A 24048-nucleotide genomic window follows, 5' to 3' on the forward strand; every position below is an offset into this window, starting at 1 on the left:
TTCTTTTTGGAGCAAATATTTATTGAGTACCTGCCTACTTGCTCCAAGTGGAACACTGGGCTAGACCCTGAGGATACATAAATGAACGCCAGTCCATGACCACAAGGAGCTCACAGTCTAGTAGGGGAGGCAGACACAAATGAACAAGACAGTAAAATGCCATATCGGCACTCCAATAGATGTTACGGTGTGCTACGGGAGTCCAGGAGAGAGGGGCGTGATCAATTCTGGGGAAGACACGGTGGGGCAGGAGCCTTCACAGAAGTAGCGATACCTGAGCAGGCTTCTAAGGGATGCACAGTTCTCCAGCAGATGGTGGGGAAAACATCCAGGTGTAGAAAATAGTTTGAGCCAATATAGAGGTATGGAGGGCATAGGGCAGAGGTGCTGGGTGTGGTTCTGTGGGGGCGTGGTGTAGATGAGGCTGGAAGAGTCCTGGGGCCTACTGGGAATGGCCTTTACTACAGTGGTCTGCTCCAGCCCCTGCCCTGGGGAGTCAGAGAAGGGAACTGCCCAAGAACTAACGAAGGGGGCTTTTGGGTGGGGTTCCCCACCCAAGTTCAAGAAAAGGAGCAAACGCCTGTGTCACTGCAAAGCAATGTGGCCAGGCCAGTCTGGGGCTGGCTTCAGCCATCCTTGTGCAGGAAACCGGAGCATGCCCTGTGCGCCCTTGTTTGTTCTGTTCTAGTCATCAGTTGTTTCCTGGGAAAGTTCCTGGTCAAAGCTCCAAGTTTGACTTGGCTGATCCAAAAGAAAAGGCGACTAGTCTGCACTTGGGTGAGAAAACCAGATTGTTCTAGAGGCAGGACCGGGGGTACCGTGCAGGAGCCAGGATAATTCTGGGTAGTTTCCTTGATCCCTGTTCTCTGGGCAATTTCTTTAACTCCTTATCCAACCTGCTCCCCTCCCCCACACCAGAGGCAGTTGGGCAGCTCCGAGAGAAAGCCCAAACATTCTTTAATCCTACCAAGGCTGGTTCCTGGGCTGACTTTCCCTCTCAGGGCTCCCTTGGAGTGAAGGCAGAGGAGCTGGTCCCTGCCAAGCTGGATGGAGCCAGGGTGGCATAGGCAGGTGGGGGGGCAGTCAAGGCCTGGGAAGTATCAGGGCTTGGAGGGGATGAGGTGGGGGAGGAGGGTTGGGGGCAGATACGGGAGGGGAGGGACGAAGCTGGAGTGGAGGCCACTTCTTGGGCACCTCTGCCCCCTCGGCCTGGAGACCAGTATCGGCTTCGGAACCTCCGGAGCAGCATGAGGAATGTGATGACCATGAGGTCAAAGATGAACTCGGCCATTTCCACCACAGACAGCACTGAGGAGCCGAACCACAGGCTCCACTGGCTGCCCAGGTTGGACAGGAGAGTGACCATCTGTGAGGGAAAAAGGCACATTGACCACTGGGGCAGAGGGTCCTGGGTGGCTCTGGCAGAGGAGCCCCGTCCCTCCTTACCCGAGGCCCTCAGCCACTCCTCTCAGCCTCTCTGTGGCCCTCGGGGCCCCTTCTGTCTACGTCATACCCATCTGGTCCACCCTTCCCTCCCACTAACCCAAGACTTCATCCCCCAGCCAAACTCCCCTTCTTCCAACCCTCTCACCCTCACCCTTCACCCCTTCCCTTAGTCCCCTACCTTCAAGGCCCAGACACTTGTGGCCCCACAGAGGCAACCCTCTGTTTTCCCTGACAGCTACCCACAGAGACCCCACTATGCAATCACAGGCTCAGTGTGGCAGGACGTACTGTGACTGAGGGAGACTCAGAATTGGTTTTGTAGTTCAGCTCCTTGAAGAAGATGTTGAGTTTGGCAACTCCATTTCTTGAGTGGGGGAGAGAGTGGGAAGTGGGGGAGAGAGTGGGAAGAAATGGCAGAGGATTAATTTCTCAGACTCTCACAAACACCCTCCTCCAATCTACTGTATCAATTCTTCTTCCCAGATCTGTTTTCCCTCCCAAGGATTCCTTTCCTGGGGCTGGGACCAGCGTAGGACTGACCTCTTGTTTTTGATGGTATAATTGTTCTGTAGGGATAGCATCTGGAAGACCCAGTCCTGGGAAACATGTGAGGTGTCAAGGTCAAATACACCAAACACACATACCCAGAGAAGACCAGTGTCAGACATACACGTCCCCTGTCCTTCACCTTCCCCACTTTACCTGGGATGTCACTGAGGGCCATCGTGAATAGCCGGCAGAGAGCTGGTAGCTGGTCACACTGGGGATGGAGAAAGGTACTCAGTGATGGGGGTGGGGCTCTCCCACTCAAAGGCTTAGCTGAGTAGCCATATTCTACCCAGTCAAGCAGCCAACTGCCCAACCTGTGCCCCAGGGGGAGGGGACACTCACCTGCATGGCTTCCGGCACTTGGTGAAACAGCCTAGGCGATCTGAGGAGAAGGCATCCTGGAGCTTATAATAGCAGTAGCCTGTGGGTGCAGAGAGGTGCCCGTTTTCCTAGGGCACCTCAGCACCCCACACCCAAGAGGTCTCCCAAGATCCCTGAGCACCCCCTTCATAGGAGCATTATATAGATTATAGTGATGCTTCCTGAGTGGCTGCACCAAAAAATATTTAAGTAATTTAGCTAAGTCAGGAATAAAAAAAAAAAAAAACAGGATACACCTATGTAAAGATGTAGGATATGGACAAAAATTAAAAAGTCAAAAATAAAAATGAGAACAATTGTGTAAAAATAACGAGATTAAACCACAATGAGATAACACGCCTTACTAAGTAGGATGGCTATAACTGAAAAAAGATAATATCAAGTGTTGGTGAGGATAGAGAGAAACTGGAACCTCCTACATTGCTGCTGGGAATGTAAAATGGTGTGGCCACTTTGGAAAACAGTCTGGCAGTCCCTCAAAATGTTAAACATTGAGCTACGATATGACCAAGCAATTCCACTCCTAGGTATATACCCAAGAGAACTCAAAACATATATTTAAACAAAAACTTGTACACAAATGTTCATAGCAGCATCATTCACAATAGCCAAAAAGTGGAAATAACCCAAATGTCCATCAACTGATGGATAAACAAATTTGGTATGTCCATATAGTGGAACATTATTCAGTCATCAAGAGGAAAGAAGTCCTGACACATACTACAAGATGGATGAACCTTGAAAATAGTATGCTAAGTACAAGAAGCCAGTCACAAAGGACCACATGTCACATGATTCCATTTATATGAAACGTCCGATTAGTACTTGTCAAGGGGAGAGGAACAAGGGCCCTGTTGGTGCCGGGAATGGGGAGTTTGGAGAGCGCTAATGGGTACAAAGTTTCTTTTTCTTTTTTTTAATAGGATGCAGCTCACACTGGGCCACGTGGGGATCAAACTGGCAACCTTGGTGTTATTAGCACCATGTTCTAACCAACTGAGCTAACCGGCCACCCCCAAAGTTTCTTTTTGGAGTGATAAATGTTCTAAAATTGATTTTGGCCATTGTTGCACAACTAACTCTATGACTACACTAAAAACTAAACTATACGGAAATTGAATTGGACACTTTACATGGGTTGAATTATCTCAATACAGCTGTTACCAAAAAATAAAACAAGAAGAATGGGTCTATGGTTTCCCTGTCTCCCCTATTTGCCAAGGTCTAAGGAAGGTTATTTGGTCAGTCTTGCTACTGTTAGTCACCCAGTCCTCCTTTATTTCTGACCCAAATTCTTCCATCTACCAGGGCTGGGGTTCTTTAATTAGGAAAACTGGAAAGGAGCTGAGCCCTTTTCTCTAGGGAGTAAGCCGTCCTTAGGAAGCTCAACAGACTGAGTTTTCAGCCTAGTTCCTCTCTTTCATCCTCACAGCTTCTCAGCAATCAGTATTGTTATTTTTTTCTCCCAGATCTTCTTCAAATTCACAACCAGTTAGAACTCATTGTTCGGGGGCAGGCAGGTGCGCTGGGCAGAGAGTCACGTCTGGACTTCCTGGGACGTCACACCTTCCCTCTGGGCCTCAGCTTGCCCATCTAAGAAAGGAGAAGGTGAGGCCAGAAAGCCTCTGCATTTCCCTCCAGCTCTGACGCCCTGTGATCTTCAAAGGTCAGAGAAACAGGAAGGGAGGCCACAACTGCAAAGTACAGGCAGGGGGGAGAGCTGCGTGGAGCAGACACAGGGAAGGAAGGAGGCAGAGAGAGCAACACACACAGAGCCAAGACCGAGGCAGACGCTAAACTGTGGGGTCTGCAGTGCCCCTGCCACATCCTCTGAGGGGTGTGAAGGCTTGTGTCCTCTAGCAATGGCCAGCCACCCACCTCCTGGGGGAACGCGGGTCCCAGGGGGAGCCCAGGGAGGAGGACCCGAGGAAGGACAGGCAGGTGCTCCAGATAAGAGCATATGCACCGGGAATGCCAACCCTCTGTTTTCTACAGTTTCTTGTTTAGGATATTCTCTCTCTCTCTCTCTCTCTCTCTCTCTCTCTCCCCCCCCTCCACCCCCCCCCCCCCCACCCCCAGCTTCCTACTACACGGCTTCCCTGCTGGATAACTCAGCTGTAGTGAAAAGAAAAAGGATTTGTCTACTCCTAGACCAGGAAAAGGAGGAGACTCCAGTACTCTCCAAACTTTGATTGTGCCCTCCTGTAGGTAAAAACTCCTGAAATAAGCAATTCCGATATATGTATTGGATTTATAAATTACATACCAGCTACGTTATAATATATACATAAAATGGAAGATGTAAGGGAATGATCTAGATACATTTAACTTCTAGTATTTTCTCCCTGCGCCCAGTGAGTTATCCCGTGCCTGGCCCAGAGCCCGAGGGCTGAGACGAGGAAGCTACAGGCAGAGCGTGCACAGAGACCTCAGCAGGCTGAGTGGGAGTGGGGAGATTTTCCTCACATGCTCTTTCTTCCTTATGCTGCAAGTTATTTTTAAATGGGGCCATTCCTTTATAAACAAACAGAAGCCTCAACAAAGGAAGAAACAGAGATAGTGAGAGGAAAGCAGAGAGAGGTGAGTCTAAGGACTGGAAAATGAGAAACAGGGGAAATTAGTCAGGGCCAGCGAGAGTCAGCAGCCACCCCACAGACAGAGGGCGTGGACAGGGAAGGGCTCCAGGGAAGTCCTGGGTCAGATGAGGCAGCGCAGGGGCTCCCTCCTGGACGCTCACCCCAGGAATCGTGCTTCTTGTAGTCACAGTACTCCACATGCTTGGGCCGCGGATAGAAGATGTAGGCACAGCCACACTCCTTGACCATGCTCTCCTGGAAGCAGGAGTGAATACACACCTGGAGGAGAGGAGAGGGAAGCAGAAAGGGGATTCAGGCCCGCCCCCTCCCTCACACAGCCCAGAAGCAGCACAGGAGGGAAGGACAAACAGTTCTCCTGACTGCACCTCCATCCCTCTTCACACACACACACACACACACATACACACACACACACACACACACACCCTCCAACTTTGACTGACCAACAGACATCGGCTGGCCTCACCTGCTGCGTGTACTTGGAAGGGTAAAGGTTCTTAACAGGGATGTCGCTGCCGTTATTGGTGCAGTCGCCATAGTTGCCCCCAAGTCTATCCAGGGCTTCCTGTGAACCCACACATGCCGGGAGGTCAGAGGTTAGAGCACGTGGCCCAGGCCTTTTCTCTCAGTCCCAGGTTGCATCTCCTACCCCACCAGCCCCTCCGGTCTGCCTCCCTGTTCTAACATGCTCCTGTAGGCCCCCTCATCAAGGACACTAGGCCGGAGCTTCCCCTGGAATCCCACACATGTCCTGACCCCTTCTCAGCACTCTCATTCTAGGTCTACCTGTCAGGTCCCTTCTTCCTGGTACCCCCTCTGCCAGCTCCCTCACCCGATTTCTGCTCCGGTAGACTTCCGCATACTCAAGACTCCGTCTGCACGATCTCCCGCCACAGCCTCTGGCTGCCAATTCCACCTCCCACGCCCTCTCCCTGCCGCTGCCGATCTGGGCCTCTCCTCCCAGGCCTCCCAGGCAGCATCCTTGCCTTCCTCATGCTGATGGAGGTCTCCACACCAGGTCGCAAGTTAAAGCCACCATCATCCATAAAGGGAGGCTCATCCTGCCCATGCACAGTTACTCTGGCCCCAGTCACGGTGGACAGCAGCGGGATGAAGTCATTCTGCTCTGTGCGCAGTGTCAGGGTCAGACCTGGCAGTGGAGAGGGAGCAGAGGAGAGGGTAGGTCTTGGAGAAGCATTAGGGAATGGACACGCACCCTCTCACCCTACCCAGTCCCTAATGTTTCAAGGAGAGTAAAGCAGGAAGGCCTACAAATGGATTTGGCAATCCCTGGGCTGGATTCTGGGGGCAGGCTGGAAGGACCGGGACAGGATTCCTATCACACCTGGAATGGACTACGCAGTGCCCATAGGGGAGAAAGAACAGTGAGGACCTTCCAGGATAGATATAGGCACGTTGTGGTGAGGCCCAGAGGCGCACAGCATCTCTAGGATATGAGTTCAAGGTGGGTCAATGTGGGTAGGCAAGGCAGTAGGCAGGGCTGAGGCAGCGGTCGGGGATGGAGTGAACGGTGAGTTGCTCACCATTGTCGATCCCAGGCATAGAAGACATCCAGAGGTTGGAGCTGTTCTCGCCATTGAAGGTGTAGCAGTTCCCATATATGGGGTGGTGGAAGTGAGAGTAATTCCTATTTAGGAGAGAGAGAGAGTAGGGTCACAGAGGAAACTGTAGGGGGGTCAGGGAGAGAGGGACTTTCAGCACCCTGTTTCCTGATCACCTGCTATGTGCCAACCAACAGCCTGTGAGGGCATCATCCCCACATCACAAGAGAGGAAGCTAGGGCACAAACAGTGATGGTAAACTCTGGACTCAAACGCAAGTCATCTACCTTCTAGGCCAGGTTCCTCCCACCAGACCACCTGACCTCACTGGGCTGTGACCTCTCTTGTGTCACGGTGTCGTATTATGAAGACTCGTGCAGTGTCCCCAGCTTCTCACATGTCTAAATCTTAGTTCCCCATTTGGACTGTGACCGGAGCCACATCCCATTCATCTCTGTATCATCTCTGGGTTAACTGCATAGTTCTTAGCATACAGGAGGTAGTTAATAAATAGTTGTCAAATAAATGAAAGAATGATATGGAAGGGAACAAGGTCAGAGGAAAGAGTGAGACCAGAGGTGAGCGTGTTGCTGAGAGAAGGAAGATCAGATCCCAGCACGGAAATGAGTGGGGTTCTGTTTATATGGCCTTGAGCAAGTCATTTTTTCTAAGCTTATTCTCCTCTGTAAAATGAGGAAATTGGAAATAGATGATCTGCACTATTCCGCTGCTTAAAAAGCAAAGGCACAGAAGTGGGAGACGCTGGTGCACATTCTGGGAAGTGCTAGAAAGCCAGCATTTCCAGAGCAAAGGTTGGATTCAGGGAGGGATGGGATAAGAGGCTATGGAAGTGAGCAGATGCCAGTCCTGGAGGGCCCGCAAGCCTTTCTCGGTGGGAGAGGGAGAGCAGACAGGTAAACGTGGTGGGTGCACATCAGGAACTCTGTAGCAGGTGGAATCAACAGCAGATGGAGCAACATGGATAGATCTTAAAAAGAGAGCTTAGTAAAAAAATAATAAGAGGTGACATGAGATACATAACACAACACCATTTATATTCCATACACATTTGCAAAAACACATACAAAGAGATACACATTAAGCACATTATGAGAATATATGAGAAGCAGTATAATATGATGGTGAAGAGCACAGGCTCCAAAACTAACCACTTGTATTTGAATCCTAGCTCTAACAAGTATTAACTGTGGGACCGAGTCACTTAATCTCGCTACACTGCAGTTGCCTGATCAGTAAAATGGGAATACTAATAATACTCCATAGGGGTGTTATGAGGATTAAATTACACTTAGAACAGTACTTAGCACTTAGTGAAAGCTATATAAGTTGACTATTAAGGTTATAGGGATTCATCAGGATGGCTAAAGTACAAAAGACAGACAATAATAAGTGGAGGATGTGGAGAATTTAGAACCCTCACACATTGCTGGTGGCAATATAAAATGGCACAGCCATTTGGAAAACAGTCTGGCAGTTCCTCAAAAGGTTAAACATACAACTACGATATAACCAAGCAATTCTACTCCTAGGTATATACCTAAGAGAAATGAAAATATACATCCATACAAAAACTCGTACAGGAATGTTCATAGCAGCATTATTCATAATAGCCAAAAAGTGGAAAGAATCCAAAAGTCCATCAAGTGAGGGATAAACTAAGTGTGGTACATCTATACAATGGAATATTATTCAGCCATACAGAGGAATGAAGTACTGACACACGCTATAACATCGGTGAACCTTGAAAACATTAAGCTAAGTGAAAGAAGCTAGATGTAAAGGACACATATTATCTGAGGAAAATGTTCTCAAATTAGATAGTGGTAATGGTTGTACAATTTTGTGAATATACGAAAAACCACTGAATAATATACATTAAAAGGATGAATTTTATGGTATGTGAATTATATCTCAATAAACTTGTTATTAAAGAAAAGATGATGGAGAGAAGGGGAAAGGGTGTTGATACAGAGGAGAAACGGGTGAGAAAGCCATGATTAAAGAGCTTCAAGTTGATTCTGAAGGCCATGAGAGACACTGAAGGATATTAAACAGGACTAACTTGAATAGTCAAAGTACAGTTAACCGAGGTATGAACACTGAAGTATAAAGCTTCCTGTGGTTATAGAATGAAGGGAGGATTTAGAGGCAGAAAGACAAATTGGGGTGGGGAGGGAACAGGGGTTGTAATAGTAACTCAGGTGAGAAATAATGAGGCTCTGAGCGAAGGAAGTGACCTAAGCGTCAAGACTGAGATGAACTATGCACTTTCCATTGACAGGGAGGTAGAAGCATGGGGCAGGCAGAGTTAGAGGATAAGTGGGAAGGTGACACAGACTCAGTGGCAGGTGTAAGCTGACCCAGGCTCAGGTGCTGCTACCGTCCCTTCCCAGCTGGTAGCGCCTGTCCTCAAACAAACACAGAGACTAGAGACCGGAACAAAACTGTGTGCTGGGCAGAGTGTGTGTACCAGGTGAGGGGTGGGGGGCAGAAGCAGGTGACATCTGGCCCTGCTGTCATTCTGCAGCGACATGGGAGGGAAGAGTTCCCTGTAGAGTGGAGATGCTGCCTAAACACCCTTCCTCAGCCAAGCAGAAGCAGGTAGATGGCACCTGAAAATCAAGGAGCAGAAGCACGGAGAAGGCAGGGGTGGCAGAGGCCAGAGGCTACAGAAGGAAACCTCCCTTACTCCTAGCCTCTCCCAGCCCTCAGAGAGCTGGCAGCTGCCATGACCTCTTTGCAAGGACATTATGACAAGAATGCCTGGCAAGAATAATTCTCAAGCTAGGGCTCGCCTGGTGGCCTAGGACAAGTCACGTCACCTGCTTGAGTACAAAGTAATAAGACCCGTTATTCACTGCAGTTTACAAAGTGCCTTCGAATTTGTCATCTCATGCACTAGGAGATGAATGTTATCACCATCTTCATCGCTGGAGTAAAAGTGCCAAAAGGGCAAGGATTATATATATTTTCTTCTTTGATGTATCCCAAATACCTAGACCACTGACTGGCACATAGCCCAGACAGTCAGAAATACTTGTTTGAATGAACATTGGATAAATCTCATTTTTCACTCATTTTACAAACAAAGAAGCAGGCTCTAAAGCGTGATGTGAAATGCCCAGAATCACCTGGTCATGAAGTAACAGAGCCAGAGCAGGAACCCAGGTGTAGTCCCTCACTCAGTCCATGCTGTTGCCACCAAACCACTTGCCCACCTCATCTGCAAAAGTGGCGGTTGGAACCAGATGACCTTGCAGGCACTTCTGAGTTTGGTGCTAGTGAGAAAGAGGCCTAGATAGACAGGGAACCATGCTTCCAGCCCTTGGTTTCTCAAAGCTGGGCCTCCTCTCCAACCTCCCCAGGGCAGCCATCTGAGGCCACCTTGCTCAGACCTAGCCCTGCAGGGAGCAGCTACAGTCCTGCACGGTGATCCGTGGAGCAGAGGTTTGGACCTGAGGTCACTGTATTCCCCTCCTCGGTGCAGACATTTATTTAGTCTACAAGCATTTCCTGGATGCCACCCATGCCAGGCCTTAGGCTGGCTCCAGGAAGGAGACACCGTGGGGAGCACAGAGCCAGGCAGGAGACTCACGCCTGGTTGCAGGAGACCTGGTTGAAACGGCAGTTGAAGATGAAGTTGCCCAGTTTGTCTTCCTCCAAGGACGTAAAGGTATCCGGCAGCCGCGACAGAATGTTGATGTAGTGGAAGCGGTACCACTCCCTCACTGCATCCACCCCTGAGGAGTATGTCTGATAGAAGCAGTCGGATTTGTTCTGATTGCACTGGAAACAGAAACCACAGTGTCAGGGGGACAATAGCAGGGGTCAGGCAGCAGGGTGGGGCCAAGGTCAAGGAATGAGTGGTCTGGGATCCTGAGGACTGACAGACAGGGCTGGGAAGCCAGGAGTGGACAAGAACAGCAGGCAGAAAGAAGCAGAAGCCCCGAGAACAATGGATCAGGAGGGCATGGGATTATGGGAGTGGGAGGCCAAGGAGGAGACCAGGAGCTGTACATGCCTACAGGTCATTTATTTATGCAGCCTCTGCCAGAAGGTGGATAGAGCAAGGATTCTTCTCCCCATTTCACTGATGAGAAGACTGAGGGATCAAGCAGCTTGTCCCAGCAAGAGCTAGGACTAGAACTCCGGTCTCCTGGTAGTCTGGCCAACTCGCACTAAAGGCGGCTTGCTTTTCTTCCCTCTGCCACTCTCCCCCTTCTTCTCACTCTCTCCTTTTTATTAAACAAACTGTAAATCTCCCTTTTCACTGTCTCCTTATTCTGTCTTAGGCCCATAGAACCACAGTTCCCTATCACACTGGAGGGTCCCAAATGAGTCCCACCAGTGGGGACTGCAATTCAGAAAGGTGCATTTTCCACAAATTTGACTTCCAGCCACTTAAATGCTTCCACAGAGGTCCCCGGAGATCAGAGACCCCACAAGCTGACGTAGAAAGCGATGTTATTTCATTTTATTTTTCATAATTAATTAATTATTTAACTTTGCCAGCAAGTGGACTACGTCCTGCCTCATCAGTAAGCAACAGGGGTGGGGTCCGAAAAGGGATTGGGGTCCACAGCGGGGGCGGAACCGGAAGGGCTGGGCCCCTCGGGCCGGTGGGCGTGGCCGCCAGGGGGCCTTACCAGCTTGAAGCCGATCTTCCAGTCCTTCCAGTTCACTTGGGGGTTGTTGTCCTGCAAGCTGGAGGCCGCGCTGCGGGCTCTGCGGAGAGGCAGCGCCGGGTCCCGCAGGCGCTGCAGGGGATGCAACAGGGTCTCCTGGAGATCGCGACGGCCGCGGGGATGGGCCACGAGGGAGCTGGAGGAGTTGTATTTGTACAGGTCGAAGAGCGTCTGCTCCGTGATGCGGTCCAGCTCCTCCAGCTCCCCTTTAATTTGGGTGTACCTGGAATAGACAATGGGGACAGGGCTGGACTTAGGGGGCGGCCTTGCTCGAACGCATGGCCCCTGTGGACCTCAGTTTCCTTGCCTGAAACTGGTGGCGGGGGTGGGGGGTAGATAAGTGTGTTCGCGAGGGGGGAGGCGCGGTTAGTGGAGGCGACAGTGAGTGAGGATGGTGACGACGGTGACGGCATTTATTACCACCTGTTTGTCGAAAGGGAGAGGCGGAAGGTGCCTGTCGGTGAGGCGCAGTCCTCCCACTCACCCTGGCCTGGAAGGGAACCCGGAATTTGCCCTTTTGCTAAGACAGGAGAGGGGGTGGCATCGACCTGGGCCCATATGCTCCCATGGGCCGGTGGGGCGCAGCTCATCCCTTCCTGAGCCCCTCAAAGCAAGGGTGGCCTTTGAGCCTGCCTGCCACCTGGCACCTTCTAAATCAGGGGTTCTCAACTTAATAGAATCTCCTGAAGAACTTTTAAAATACCAATGCTACACACTACCCCCACCATCACCACTGCCAGGAGTCCATTTTAATGAGTTTTGGGTGGAGCCCAAGTGCCATAAGTTAAACACTGTCCGGTATAAATCATCACGTTCCTTCTTTTCAATACAGGCCCTTTCCATTTCCATCGTTAAAGTCCAGAGTAGCAGGGCTTTAGGGATAGAATCTACCAAAACAAAATACACACACCTAGAACTAATAAACAAGGTTGCAGGACATACAAACACCTATACAAAAATTAATTGTATTTGTACACGATAGCAACAAAAAATTGGAAAACGAAATCACAAAACACCATATTAAATAGTATAAACATCGAATACTAGGAATAAATCTAATGAAAGATGTGCAAGACTTCCACAATGAAAATCCTGCTGAGTGAAATTAAAAAACAAAATAAATGGAGAGTTACGTACATTCATGGATCAGAAACTTAATGTAATTAAGATGTCTCCCAAATTGATCTTTAGATTCAACACAATCCTTATCAAAATTTCAGCAGACATTTTCGAAGAAATTGACAGGTTAATTCTAAGATTTATATGGAAATGGAAAGAATCTTGAACGGCCAAAATAATTTTAGAAAAGAAGAGCCAAGTTGGAGTACTTATGCTACCTGACTTGAAGACTTACTATAAAACCACAGTAATGAAAACAGTGTAGTGCCTATGTAAGGACAGACAATAGATCAATGGGACAGAATAAAGTCCAGAAATAAACTCCCTGACTTTTGACTAAATTAAAGCACCAATTCCATTCAGCAAGGAAAGTATTTTTTTTTAAACAAATGGTGCTGGAACAACTGTATACTGTACTGGGGAAAAAATGAACTTCAACCTCTACCTCAGTCCATACACAAAAATTAAGTCAAGGTGGATCATAGACCTAAACATAAAATTCAGAATTATAGAGACTCTAGAAGAAAACTTAGACGATATCTACATGAAGTAGGCAAAAGAATAAAAAATATCTAAGGAAGAACTCCTGAAATATAAAGACCTCTTACAAATCAACAACAGAAAAGACAAATTGTTTTTAAAATGAACCAAAAAATATATAAATGGTCACTAACTACATGAAAAGGTGCGCAACATAATTAGTCCCCACGGAAATGCAAATTGAAATCATAATGAGGTACCACTTAACATCCATTAGAAAGGCTAAAACTAAAAGACTGACAACACCAAATATTGGTGAGAATGTCACAAATATTGGAGCGGCTGAAATTGCTGCTGATGGAACTTTAAAATGGTACAACTGATTTGGAGAACCGTTTGGTACTTATAAAGTTAGACATGTATTTACCTTATGACCTAGCAATTTTACTTCTGGATATTTTACCCAGTTTCACTCCTAGCTATTTACTCAAGAGCAATGAAAATATAAATATTTGCGCATGAATGTTCATAGCAGTTCATAATAGCCAAAATGCTTGAAACAACCCAAATGTCCACCAATACCACTCAGCAATGAAGAGGGACTGATACAGGCAAAAAACATGGAAGAACCTCAGAAACATTAAGTTGAGCAAAATAAGCCAGACGCACAAACAAGAAAATTCATATTGTGATTCCATTTATATGAACTCTAAGAAAAGATCAAACTAACTGGTGGTGATAGAAGTCAGAAAATGGTCAGAGAGACAGAAATTGATGGCAAAGGGACACCAGGTAATGGAAATGTTCAATATCTTGATTATCAAAGCTCAATGAGGGGGCCCAGTGGCTCAGGAAGTTAGAGCTCCATGCTCCTAACTCCGAAGGCTGCTGGTTCGATTCCCACATGGGCCAGTGGGCTCTCAACCACAAGGTTGCCAGTTCAACTCCTCGAGTCCCACAAGGGATGGTGGGCTCTGCCCCCTGCAACTAAAATTGAACATGGCACCTTGATCTGAGCTGCCGCTGAGCTCCCAGATGGCTCAGTTGGTTGGAGTGCATCCTCTCAACCACAAGGTTGCCGGTTCGACTCCCGCAAGGGATGGTGGGCTGTACCCCCTGCAACTAGCAACAGCAACTGGACCTGGAGCTGAGCTGTGCCCTCCACAACTAAGACTGAAAGAACAACAACTTGAAGCTGAACAGCACCCTCCACAAATGAGATTGAAAGGACAACAACTTGACTTGGAAAAAAAGGCCTGGAAATACACAGTGTTCCCCAATAAAGTCCAATAAAGTCCTGTTCCCCTTCCCCAATAAAAATCTTTAAAAAAAAAAAAAAAAAAGAAAGCTCAATGAGCACTTAAGAGTTGTGCATTTTATTGTATGTAGATGATACCTCAATTTTAAAAAAAAGTCAAATACCAATGCAGGGCTCCACTTGCCAGAGATTCGGTTTAGTGGGAAGGGATGGGACCCAAACAAGGTTGTTTTTACAAGAGCCCCTGGGCGTCCTACATCCACCACTGTCTGTCTAGTCCACATCCTACAGTGCTCCTCTCAGCTCCGTTTCTTTCTCCCTCATAGAAATCTAGCTGGCTGGGTCGTAGGTATCAGCTCCAGCTGCCCTCATCATAGGAGAAAATGTAGCTCATGTCCAACGTGTGTGTTTGATATTCTGAGAGATTTGTTACTGGTAATTACAAGAACGGCAGTTAGCTAGCATTTATTGAGCACTTACTATAGCCAGGCACTGTGGTACTAGAATGTACATAGTTTAATCTTCAGTGTAATTCAGCCACTGTTAGCTACTAATACTATTGTCATTTTACAGATGAAAAACCTAAGGCAGGTGATTTGTTCAAGGCCATACAGTCAGGAAATGGGTTAGAAAGCACCCTAACCATCATTCTGCCCTCCATTCTGTCCCTGCTAGCTCCAGCTATTTTAGGAAGTTGGCGAGGTACCCCAGAAAGAGCACCAGAGCCAGCCAGCTGGATGTAGGTCCTAAAGTTCCAGCTGCACTTTCTGGCTGTGTGATGTTGGTAAGTAATTCAACCTTTCTGAATCCCACCTATTTCCTCATCTGTAAAATGGGCCTAACACTAGATCTGCCCATACATGAAGTTCTTCGAGGGTTAAATGAGAAAATAATGACACAAAGTGAAGAGGCCATCAGATATCAGGAAGACACAGACAGAAGCCTGAAGCCCAGGAAACTAAGGTATTTTTCTCATGGTCACATTGCAAGAATCCAGGTGCACCAACTTGGCTCCAGTTATTTCCACAACATGAGCCATCACATCTCTGACTGGGCTTCCCTTTCCACCCTCCCTAACCTGTCTCAAGTCCCTCTGTGCCCTTCTTCTGCCTCCTACACCTCCCTCATTCTCGTCACCAACTCCAAACTGTATCACTTCTCTAGACTCCTCTCTTCCCCATCGAGCCCCACACTGTCCCTATGCCAGGCTCTCCCCTGAGTGGCCCTTCTCATATTCGGCTCCCTCTTGCCTCTTCCACGGAGGCCTTTGGTGACTACCTCCTCCCTTCCCACCTGTGACAAGATCCCCAGAAGAGGCCAGGCTCCACACAGAACGCCATTGCTCCCCAATGTCTACTTCTCTCCCCTTTTTTTGGCTTAAAGCAGGAAGTATTCCCATAACACCGCTTCAATAAAGAAACCTCTTCTTGCCTTTCAGTTGACCCCTAGAACAAAGAGAACTGCCCACTGAGTAAAACCCACTGATGACATTAGATCTCGTCCTGCAAGCAGGAGGACCCTGGCAAGAGGAGACAGGGCTAAGAGGTATAGAATGCCAACAAGGAGTCTTCATCAAGACAGTCCAACCCTTCTAACCTTTACCCTTTGACCTCCTGCCCAGGTCACGGTCATTACCCTCACTCCCGTCTGCTCTCGCAGGCAGCCCTACATTGGAGGATGGGTGAACCCTTGCACAATTCAATCAGACAGGCATTACTATCTCCATTTTACAGCTGAGGAAACTGAGGCCCATCAACTAGGCAACTTCCACCCAGATCACTCATCTAGTACAGGCACCAAGATTAGAACCCAGGCTTTTTTGACTTCATGGCCCCAGCTTTTTCCACTACTTCTGCCTCCAGGTTCAGAAATACTTGAGATTGGGCAGCAAAATCCTTCCCCATAGCTGGCCATCTTCTCTCCAGCCCCGCTTCTCTGCTCAGGACAGACTGGCAGGAGCAGGAACACGGGGACATTTAAGGGCTGATACCATGTTCTCCTCCTGTTTGGGTCTGCTCCTCATCCTCCCTCCCTCTTTCCCCTGGGGACCTCCTCTCACAGAAGAGCCCAGGCTCTCCTCTGACCCCTGCCCCACCCACACACACACCAGCAGGCCTCTCTCCTGCCATTGTGCATCTGAGGACCTAGCCCACTCCCTCTACCTCCAGGGCTCACCTAGAAGCCTTGACTCCCCTTTCTTTGGCCCCTTCCCCTCCACATTCATTCTCCTCCACATCTGAGCATCTCCAACCCGTCTCCTAGACATGCTCCTTCCACAACGGCCCCTATGAGCTCAGCCTATACCACACTCCATTGCCAGGCAGGTGCCCTGCCAGCAGCCCCTCGCCTGTGAGTCTCCCTGGGGACGGTCAGCCTCTCTAGAGTTGGTTCTGAGCTCTCAGATCACATGTGGAATTCAGCCCTGGCTGCGACATTTTAAGAGCAATAGAGGTTCACAAAGCAATGATTATTCAGAGGATGGACAGCCATAGTGGTGAAGAATGCTAGAAACCATTTCATCCAAGGAAAAGTCCCAGGAGCTAAGGTCTAAGCAGCTCCCCAGGCTCATGGCTTTGCCACTTTTTAGATGGTTAGCCTTGGAGGAGTTACCCTCCGTGCGTCTGTTTCACCATCTGTAAAACAGAAGGATTAAGAGTAACTGCTGTGTCAAGTTGTCATGAAGATGAAATGAGTTAATATATGAAAAGTACTGAGGAAAATACCTGGCAGAGTAGGTACTGTACAACTGCTGCTGTTGTTTTTATTACCATCACTGTTATCATTACTAGTGTTGGAGAAGAAAACGCTAAGGAGAACTGCCTGCCACTAATCTACTGTGTGACTGTGGTCTTAACAAAAGTGGAGCCTAAGACCAAATTCCAACTCTGACGCCTCCACTTAATGGCTGGGTGACTTTTGCAAAGCCTTTAGGATTTCGGAGTCTCCCCCATTTTCTTATCTGACTCTGGGGTGCTATTCCCCTCCTTACCCACAAGCTTGTTGGGAATATCAGCATGCAATAGTGGACTATGCAAGCTGCAACACAGTTACTGCTGAACTGAACTGAACCGATGGCTGTTGGGTAAAGAATGAGGCGACATCTTCGGGATGGCGTCAAAGAGACTGAACCAGGACCAGAGGATAGATGTCATGGTGAGGTCCACTGCAGCTTTACCTAAGCAAGAACTTTCTAACACCAGTTGCCTCAGAGGTGGAGAGGTATGGAGAAGGAGTCTACACTGTGGGGGGTCAGCTCTAAGGGTCTGGGTTTTCTGTCCCCGCCAGGCCTGCCACCACAGAGCCTGGTTTTCAGATCCTGCAGAAAGTGCAGGGCCTCCCCACCAGGGTTAGGGACAGGAAGACCTAGCTCAGAGCACTTCACTTCTCCCCTGCAGCTTCTCTCTCTGGAGAATTGCCTCTCTCCTCACCCCATCCCTGTTGCCACGCCTCCTGCTCTGCCATCTCTGGGAAGAAAGATTCCATGCCCTCCTTTGTTGTTAAGAACCCCAAGTTTTTCCATAGGTCAAACTAAATCTTTCCCAGAACTGGGTGAAAAATATGTCCTTGGGCTCTGTTTTCCATGGATGTGAATATGACTGGCCCTCTCCCTTGGACAAAGCCCTCTGTTGGCCAGAAAGAAAGGGACCACAGTGGCTGACCCTTCACATTAGCTTCTTAGAACTTCCTTGCTTAGTGTGGAAGGTTTTTAGCCCTTGTCCCTTTTCCTGGAAGTGTCAAAGTAGCCCGGAATCCTGTACCTCCTTCTTCTTCCTCCACCTCTGCTGGCCCTGCCCAGCTGCCGGTAGGTGGGCATCCCAGGTCTGTCTTTGCCTCATCCCAGCTATCTCGTCCACTGATTTCCACCTCCTCCCTGCTTTCCCTGTAGAAGTCACTCACTTCACCTCTGCCTCCTGCACTCACTGCCAGCATGATTCATACATGGGTCACCACTCACCAAGCCGAGTTAACCTGTCCACCCACCCCTGCCTCTCTCCTTGAACAGAAGACCCCGCCCTCCTGCACTCCTGACAAGTACTCCCTCCTCTTACTGCTGCTCTTCCCCCGGGACTCCCACCAGCCCCCGCCTCAACCCTGGATGCCTTTGCCTGGCCCCTCAAAGTGCAGTGAGAGAAAGAACTTTCAAATCAAACACACTTGGTTTGTGACTCAACAGCTAACCTGGGAGGTACTGACTTCTGGGTGGCGGTGGTTGGCGGTGGGGGGAATGTGTGATTTTTGAATCCCAGGTTTACCACTTGCTACCTGTGGTAACTTGGGCAAGTTACTTAACCTCACTGGGCCTCAGTTTCCTCATCTATAGAATGGGAGTAATGCTGGTACCTACTCAGAGGCCTGTTATGAGGATTAAATAATTTAATTAATGTAAAAATTAATTTTTGTCTAGTACATATTAAGTACTATATAAGTGTTAGCTATTGTTGTTTTATTATTTGCTATGTGACCTTGCTCAATTATTTCACCTCTATTTCCCCATCTGCAAAATGGATATACGTTATAATAATGCCCACTTCCATGGACTTGTCAGGATTAAATGAGTGGTAAGTGTTCAATAACTGTTCCCTACACTGAGGAGCCATCCCTGACTCCCCCTCTTCCTGTGTGCTCTCCCCACTCAGTCCTGCAGCAGCCTGTCACACACGAGGGATTCCTTCTGTTCTTTCTGCATGGATGCCTGTCTCCCAGCCTGCAGGCTCCTGGGGGCAGAGGCTCTGGCTTCCATTCTCTGGGGCTTTGCCCTGAACTGGCCAGGGCCCTACACCCAGCAGAACCTTAGAAAATATGCAGGATCTCAATAGATTCACCTCTGTCCCCCCTATTTCTCACCCACATCTTTCTTCCTTTTTTTTAATGCAAATGATAATTTTATTGGCACTTTCCCTCTTTGTTTTTTTTTAGCTTTTTATTAAACTATAGCTAACATACAATACGATATTAGTTTCAAGTGTACAAAATAGTTATTCAACGTTTGTATACCTAAAGAAGTGACCACCATGATAAGGCCAGCAACCATCTGATACTCAACCACGCTATCACAGTATTACTGACTATATTCCCTATGTTGTACATTACATTCCCATGACTTATTTGTTTTTTACATGGAAATTTGAACCTCTTATTCCCCTTCACCTATCCCTCCTTTTAAATTTTTCAATTACAGTTGACATTCAATATTATTTTATATTAATTTCAGGTGTACAATATAGTGGTTAGACCTTTACATAATTTAAGAAGTGATCCCCCTGACTAGTCTAGTACCCACCTGGCACTATACATACTTATTATCATATTATTGACTATATTCCCTGTGTTTTACTTTACATCCCCATGACTATTCTATAACTACCAATTTGTACTTCTTAATTCCTTCACCTTTTTCACTGTCCCCCCAACCCCCCTCCCATCTATCAGCCCAATAAATCTAGTACCCATCTGACACCATACATAGTTATTACAATATTATTGACTCTATTCCTCATGCTGTACCCTACATCCCCATGACTGCTATGTAACAACAAATTTGTACTTCTTAATCCCTGCCCCTTTTACACCCACATTCCCAACCCCCTCCCTCCTGGCACCATCAAAATGTTCTCTGTATCTATGAGTTTGTTTCTGTTTTGTTTATTTATTTGTTCTTTAGAGTCCACATATAAGTGAAACCACATTGCATCTGTCTTTCTCTGTCTGACGTACTCCATGCAGCAGTGCACTCCAGGTCCATCCATGCTGCCGCAGACAAGAACCCATTCCTGTCCTTGGCCAAGCAATCTCGCCCATATCTTTCAACCACAATGTTTGCTGAGCACTTACTTCTCTACCTGTTGTACCTCCTGCCTGCCAGTGCTCCACTCCCTGCTGGCTCAGGCCTGTCCCGTGCCCCTCCCCTCCACCAAGGCAAGAGGGGATGAGGGGTGTAGAAAATGGGGGAAAGATTAGGGCATGGGATCTGCGGGGGGGGGGGGGGGGGGGGGTGAGAAAGAAGAGGAGGAAAGGCAGCGGCCACCAGGGAAGGCTGAGGGGAGGAATGAAAGAACCAGGAAATGAGATGTAAATATCTCGTAGGAAACTTCATTTATTCCATGTACCACACCTTGGGTATTAAGAAGAGGCAGGGGTTTGTGATCAGGCGAACACAGGTCAGTCCCAGGTCAGTCACCATCTCTGCGACCTTGTAACTTGTCTATTTTTTGCTTCCATTTCCTCAAGTACAAAATGGGATATTCCAGTACCTGCCTTGGAGGATTGTTGGGAAAAATAAAGGAGAGGCCTGTAGAGTACTTAGTGTCTGGCGCATCTTTTTAGTAAATGGCCCCTTATCCTGGACACTATATGGAAGCTAATCAATGAAATGGCCTGGCAGTTTTTCTCTCTGCAGGACAGGATGTCCCAACCCTTAGTCCACAACACACCTTTGCACATAACAGAACATATGGGGGACCTCCACCCCCAATATGTAACCAATCTCAATCCTCCATAACCACATGCATAACCAATATGTTTGCTCACCCACACACACACTCGTGCAATCACACACACACGCACTCATAAACCTTACACTCCGTGAAGGCAGAGACTACACCTCACACAATTTTTATTATACTTCTCACAGTGTGATGCAGTCATTTGTTTGCATGTCTGGCTCTTCCATCTTATTTTTTCTTTCTGTCCCCAATACCTGGCAAAGTACCTGGCCTTCAGTGAAGACCGTATGAATTATTAATGAACCCCTTTGCCAGGTGCCTAGCACTGCGTCTGGCTTGTGGCAGGTGTTCCCAAGGTGTTGCGTGACTGAGTGAATACAAATATAAGGTATATACAAACATCCAGCCCCACCTTCCTTTCTTCTCCATGGTTTACCACCCCCTCTGGCTTCCGGACTGAAAATTGGCAAGGAGCACTGAGGAAACCCAAAACTTGAGGACACACCCAGGCACTAGGTCAGGCTCCTGGGCAGGTGAACGGCGCAGCCCAGCAGGGGTCCCCTCCCCATTTCCACCTGGATGAGGGGAACAGGGGAACAGCTATCCTGTCCCAGTCTCCTTCTGGCTCTATAACTCTCCCCCCAGCCTCAAGGCTGATGATTGCTTTGTCACCACCCCCCACTTTGCTTTCTCCAAAACAGACTCCCCTTCTAAACCAAGACTGACACAGCAAGGTGCAGCCCCTGCCAGTTCCCACCACCCACCTCCACAGCACCTCGACGAGGGGTCCTTCTCTCCAAGGAAGGGCGAGGGATGATCTTTACCCGGCCCTTTTGGAAGTTACCATCATCGTGACCTCATCAGCATCCCCTCCCACTTGGCAGGAGAAAGGGAGGATGAGGGCACTACTGGTCCAACAACCACACTCTGGATAAGCCCTGGGCACTCGGAAGGCTCCACTGGGCTGAGCTGCCAGCCCATCAAGTCGGAGGCTCCCTATCTTGCCCGAGGAGGTCTGCCTGGGGACAGGAGTATGGCCTCCTACCCCTGGGTCTGAGGGTCTGCTTGCCTAGTGGGCACCTCTGTACCCTCTGCACTACCCTTCCAGGTGCACGAGAAGTGACGTAGGGCCCGACTGACCTGTAGGGATTGAGGGTGCAGATGGTAATGGCGGGGAAAACAAGCTTGTCGGAGTTTAGGTTGATGTTAAGGCTGACGGGGTAGCTGAAGTACTCTTCAAACAGCAGGCCAAACTGCCAGTACATCATGCCGAAGGTGCAGAGCCAGAGCACGGCCCAGAAGGCCGTCTTCATGCGGTTGTGCTGGGAGCACACCAGGCGGATGGCGCCGTGGATGGTGGTATTGTTGCAGAAGAACTGGAAGAGGTCTCGGTAGGAGCGGTGGAACTCAATCAGGGCCTCCTCTTCCTCCGTGGGCTGATGCGGGGCCGCGGGCTTGGGGTCCCGCCCCTGCTCTTCACACTTGTCTCCCTTCATGAGCCCTTGGGTGGGTTGTGGAGGGTGAGGGTCACGGGCAGGGCATGGTCCTGGGCTCCAGGTGCCCTCCCCAGAGAGAGGCTGCACCTGGCCATGCCCACATCCCACCCTGAGCCCATTTTCTCCCACTCCTCCCTCCCTCCACCTGCCCAGAAGCCAGCTGACCTGCTAGAGTCAGGGCCAGAAGAGCTGGATCTGGGCTCCCCTGGAGTGGCCTCTCCTCGGCTTCCCTGATAAGGTCACCTTTTGGTTTCAGTCCCAGCACCTCCCTTTTTGTTTCCACAGCCATCAGTCTCTGCTCTGCTTAGTCAGTCTCTTGAGATCTCTGAGTCTTAGCTTCTCTCTGCCTTAGCTTCTCTCTCTCTCTCTCTCTCTCTCTTTCTCAATTCCTCTCTCTCTCTCTCTCTCTCTGCCTTTCGCTTCTCTTGGATCTCTTTCTTGGACCTCTTCTTCCTCACCTGACTCCTCTGTGTGTCAGGCTCTCTGATCCTGCCTCTCTTCCTCTTCCTCCCTGCCTTTCCCCTCTCAGTTTGGGCTCTCTCCTCCGATCAGGCCCTGGTCCTGGGCTGTGTCCGGACTCCCTCTCGGTCCCAGTCACGGCAGGGCTCCAGGAGGACTGGCTGCCGCCTGCTCCCCTCTCCCAGGTTGTGGCTGGACTGGGACTGGTTCCTTTCCAGTTGAATCTGGCAGCCGAGCCTCTCCTCCCCCTCACCTGACAGGTGCAGAGGCTGGCCAGGGAGCCCGCCTGCCGGCCAGGGATGGAAGCAACAGAAGCCTCATTAGCATCTCAATTAAAGGTGAGCAGGGCAGGGGGAGGGACAGAGGAGGAGCCTGAGCTGAGAGTTCTCCAAAGGGAGGAGGATTCCTGCGGGCAGGTGACCATGGAGTGCTGGCACCGGAGAAGGAGAAGAGAGGGCCTGAAGAAGAGTCAGGGCCCGGGAGTAATGGGAAGCTGCCAGGCAAGGAGGCTGGGAGACAGAATGGCAGTGAGAGATCTTGACCAGGGAGAAGGATCCTGAACACAAAGCCAAGAGGGCCAAACAAGAAAAAAGGACAAGCCAGGACAAGTGAGACCGAGGTGGGGAGAGCAGAAGGACAGGGAAGGCAGAAGAAGGGAGCTGGGTGGAGGAGGACGGGATGAAGGACTGGGAGGGAGGCATGGAAGAGAGGCAGAAAGAGGAAGGTGAAGAGGAGCGAGCCAGCCCCAGAGGGACTCTCCCCTCCCCAGCAGGACAGCAAGGGGAGGGAGCCCTGTGGGCCTCCAGGAGCTAGGTCCCCTCCCTGGGGAGTCCTCCCTAGGCCCCCACAGGTCAGCCTCACCCCCCAGGTCGTGGAGAGGATTTTAGCGGGTGCGTCTCCTGGCTCTCAACATGAAGCACCCCTCTTCCTCTCCCTCCTAATGCATCCTCTTCCCCCCAGACGCCTCACCACCACCCTCTACCTACCTTGTCCAGACCTGGGAGGGGCCCAGGTGAAGCAGGGGGCTGGGCGGGGCACTGGGACATTCTGTTCTTTTTTACACCATTGGCTGCCAGGCCAGGAATGTGTAATGTCCCCTATTATGGTCACGGGGTTGCAGGAATGTGGGCACCAAGAGGCAGGCAGGGGACAGGCAGGGCACTTGGGCACAGACCTGGAGCCCAGGGGCAGCAGGCCCTGAGGGGGCAGGGAGGGATGTGAACAGCGGTGGGTGTCCTGGTGACGAGGATAGGCTTATTCCAAGGCTACGCTAGCCCCGGATGGACGGAAAAGCTCATGGTTAGGGGCTTTTCCCCCCACATCTCTTCCCCAAACTTAATCCAGCAAAAGGATAAAGAGTGAAGTGCCAAGCGGTGAGCAATCAGAGAGGGAAGGGTCAGAGAATCAGGCCGCAAAAGAGGGTTCAAACAGGTACAGGACACCCATCCACACAGCCCAGGCCCCTGTAACAGCGAAAGGTGTGGACACTGGGCAGGACATGCACTGGCTGCTCCCTCCTCCTTGCCTCCTCCGAGGAACAGGCATGATGCCC

General features: G+C 49.5%; 2 protein-coding genes across 6 annotated transcripts in view; one reads left to right on the plus strand and one right to left on the minus strand.

Annotated features, from left to right (window-relative positions):
- SCNN1A (sodium channel epithelial 1 subunit alpha) lies at positions 1-23771 on the minus strand. Of its 4 annotated transcripts, XM_088797481.1 has the most exons (14): positions 22750-23771; positions 22203-22267; positions 21682-22042; positions 11203-11464; positions 10152-10342; positions 6518-6621; positions 5960-6123; positions 5440-5538; positions 5114-5231; positions 2338-2416; positions 2149-2206; positions 1987-2042; positions 1735-1810; positions 1-1366 (listed from the first exon to the last, which is right to left on the minus strand). In XM_088797481.1, exons 1-14 carry the CDS (start codon positions 22821-22823, stop codon positions 998-1000), a joined length of 2076 nt encoding a protein of 691 aa, XP_088653607.1. In that variant the 5' UTR covers positions 22824-23771; the 3' UTR covers positions 1-997. The 4 variants fall into 4 exon arrangements, with proteins under 4 accessions (XP_088653607.1, XP_019609924.2, XP_019609923.2 ...); XM_019754365.3 differs by lacking the exon at positions 22203-22267 and having other exon boundaries at positions 22750-23511; XM_019754364.3 differs by lacking the exons at positions 22203-22267; positions 22750-23771 and adding an exon at positions 22496-22634.
- Positions 22696-24048, plus strand: part of LTBR (lymphotoxin beta receptor) — a 13739-nt gene continuing 12386 nt past the window's right edge. For both annotated transcript variants that reach the window (XM_088797493.1, XM_074326155.2), the window contains exon 1: positions 22696-22834. The gene's annotated coding sequence lies outside the window, so the exon portion shown is untranslated. The remainder of the gene's footprint in view (positions 22835-24048) is intronic.

Source organism: Rhinolophus sinicus, chromosome 1 (genome assembly GCF_057876585.1).
Source record: "Rhinolophus sinicus isolate RSI-liver-muscle chromosome 1, RSI-T2T, whole genome shotgun sequence".
NCBI classification, from domain to species: Eukaryota; Metazoa; Chordata; class Mammalia; order Chiroptera; family Rhinolophidae; genus Rhinolophus; species Rhinolophus sinicus.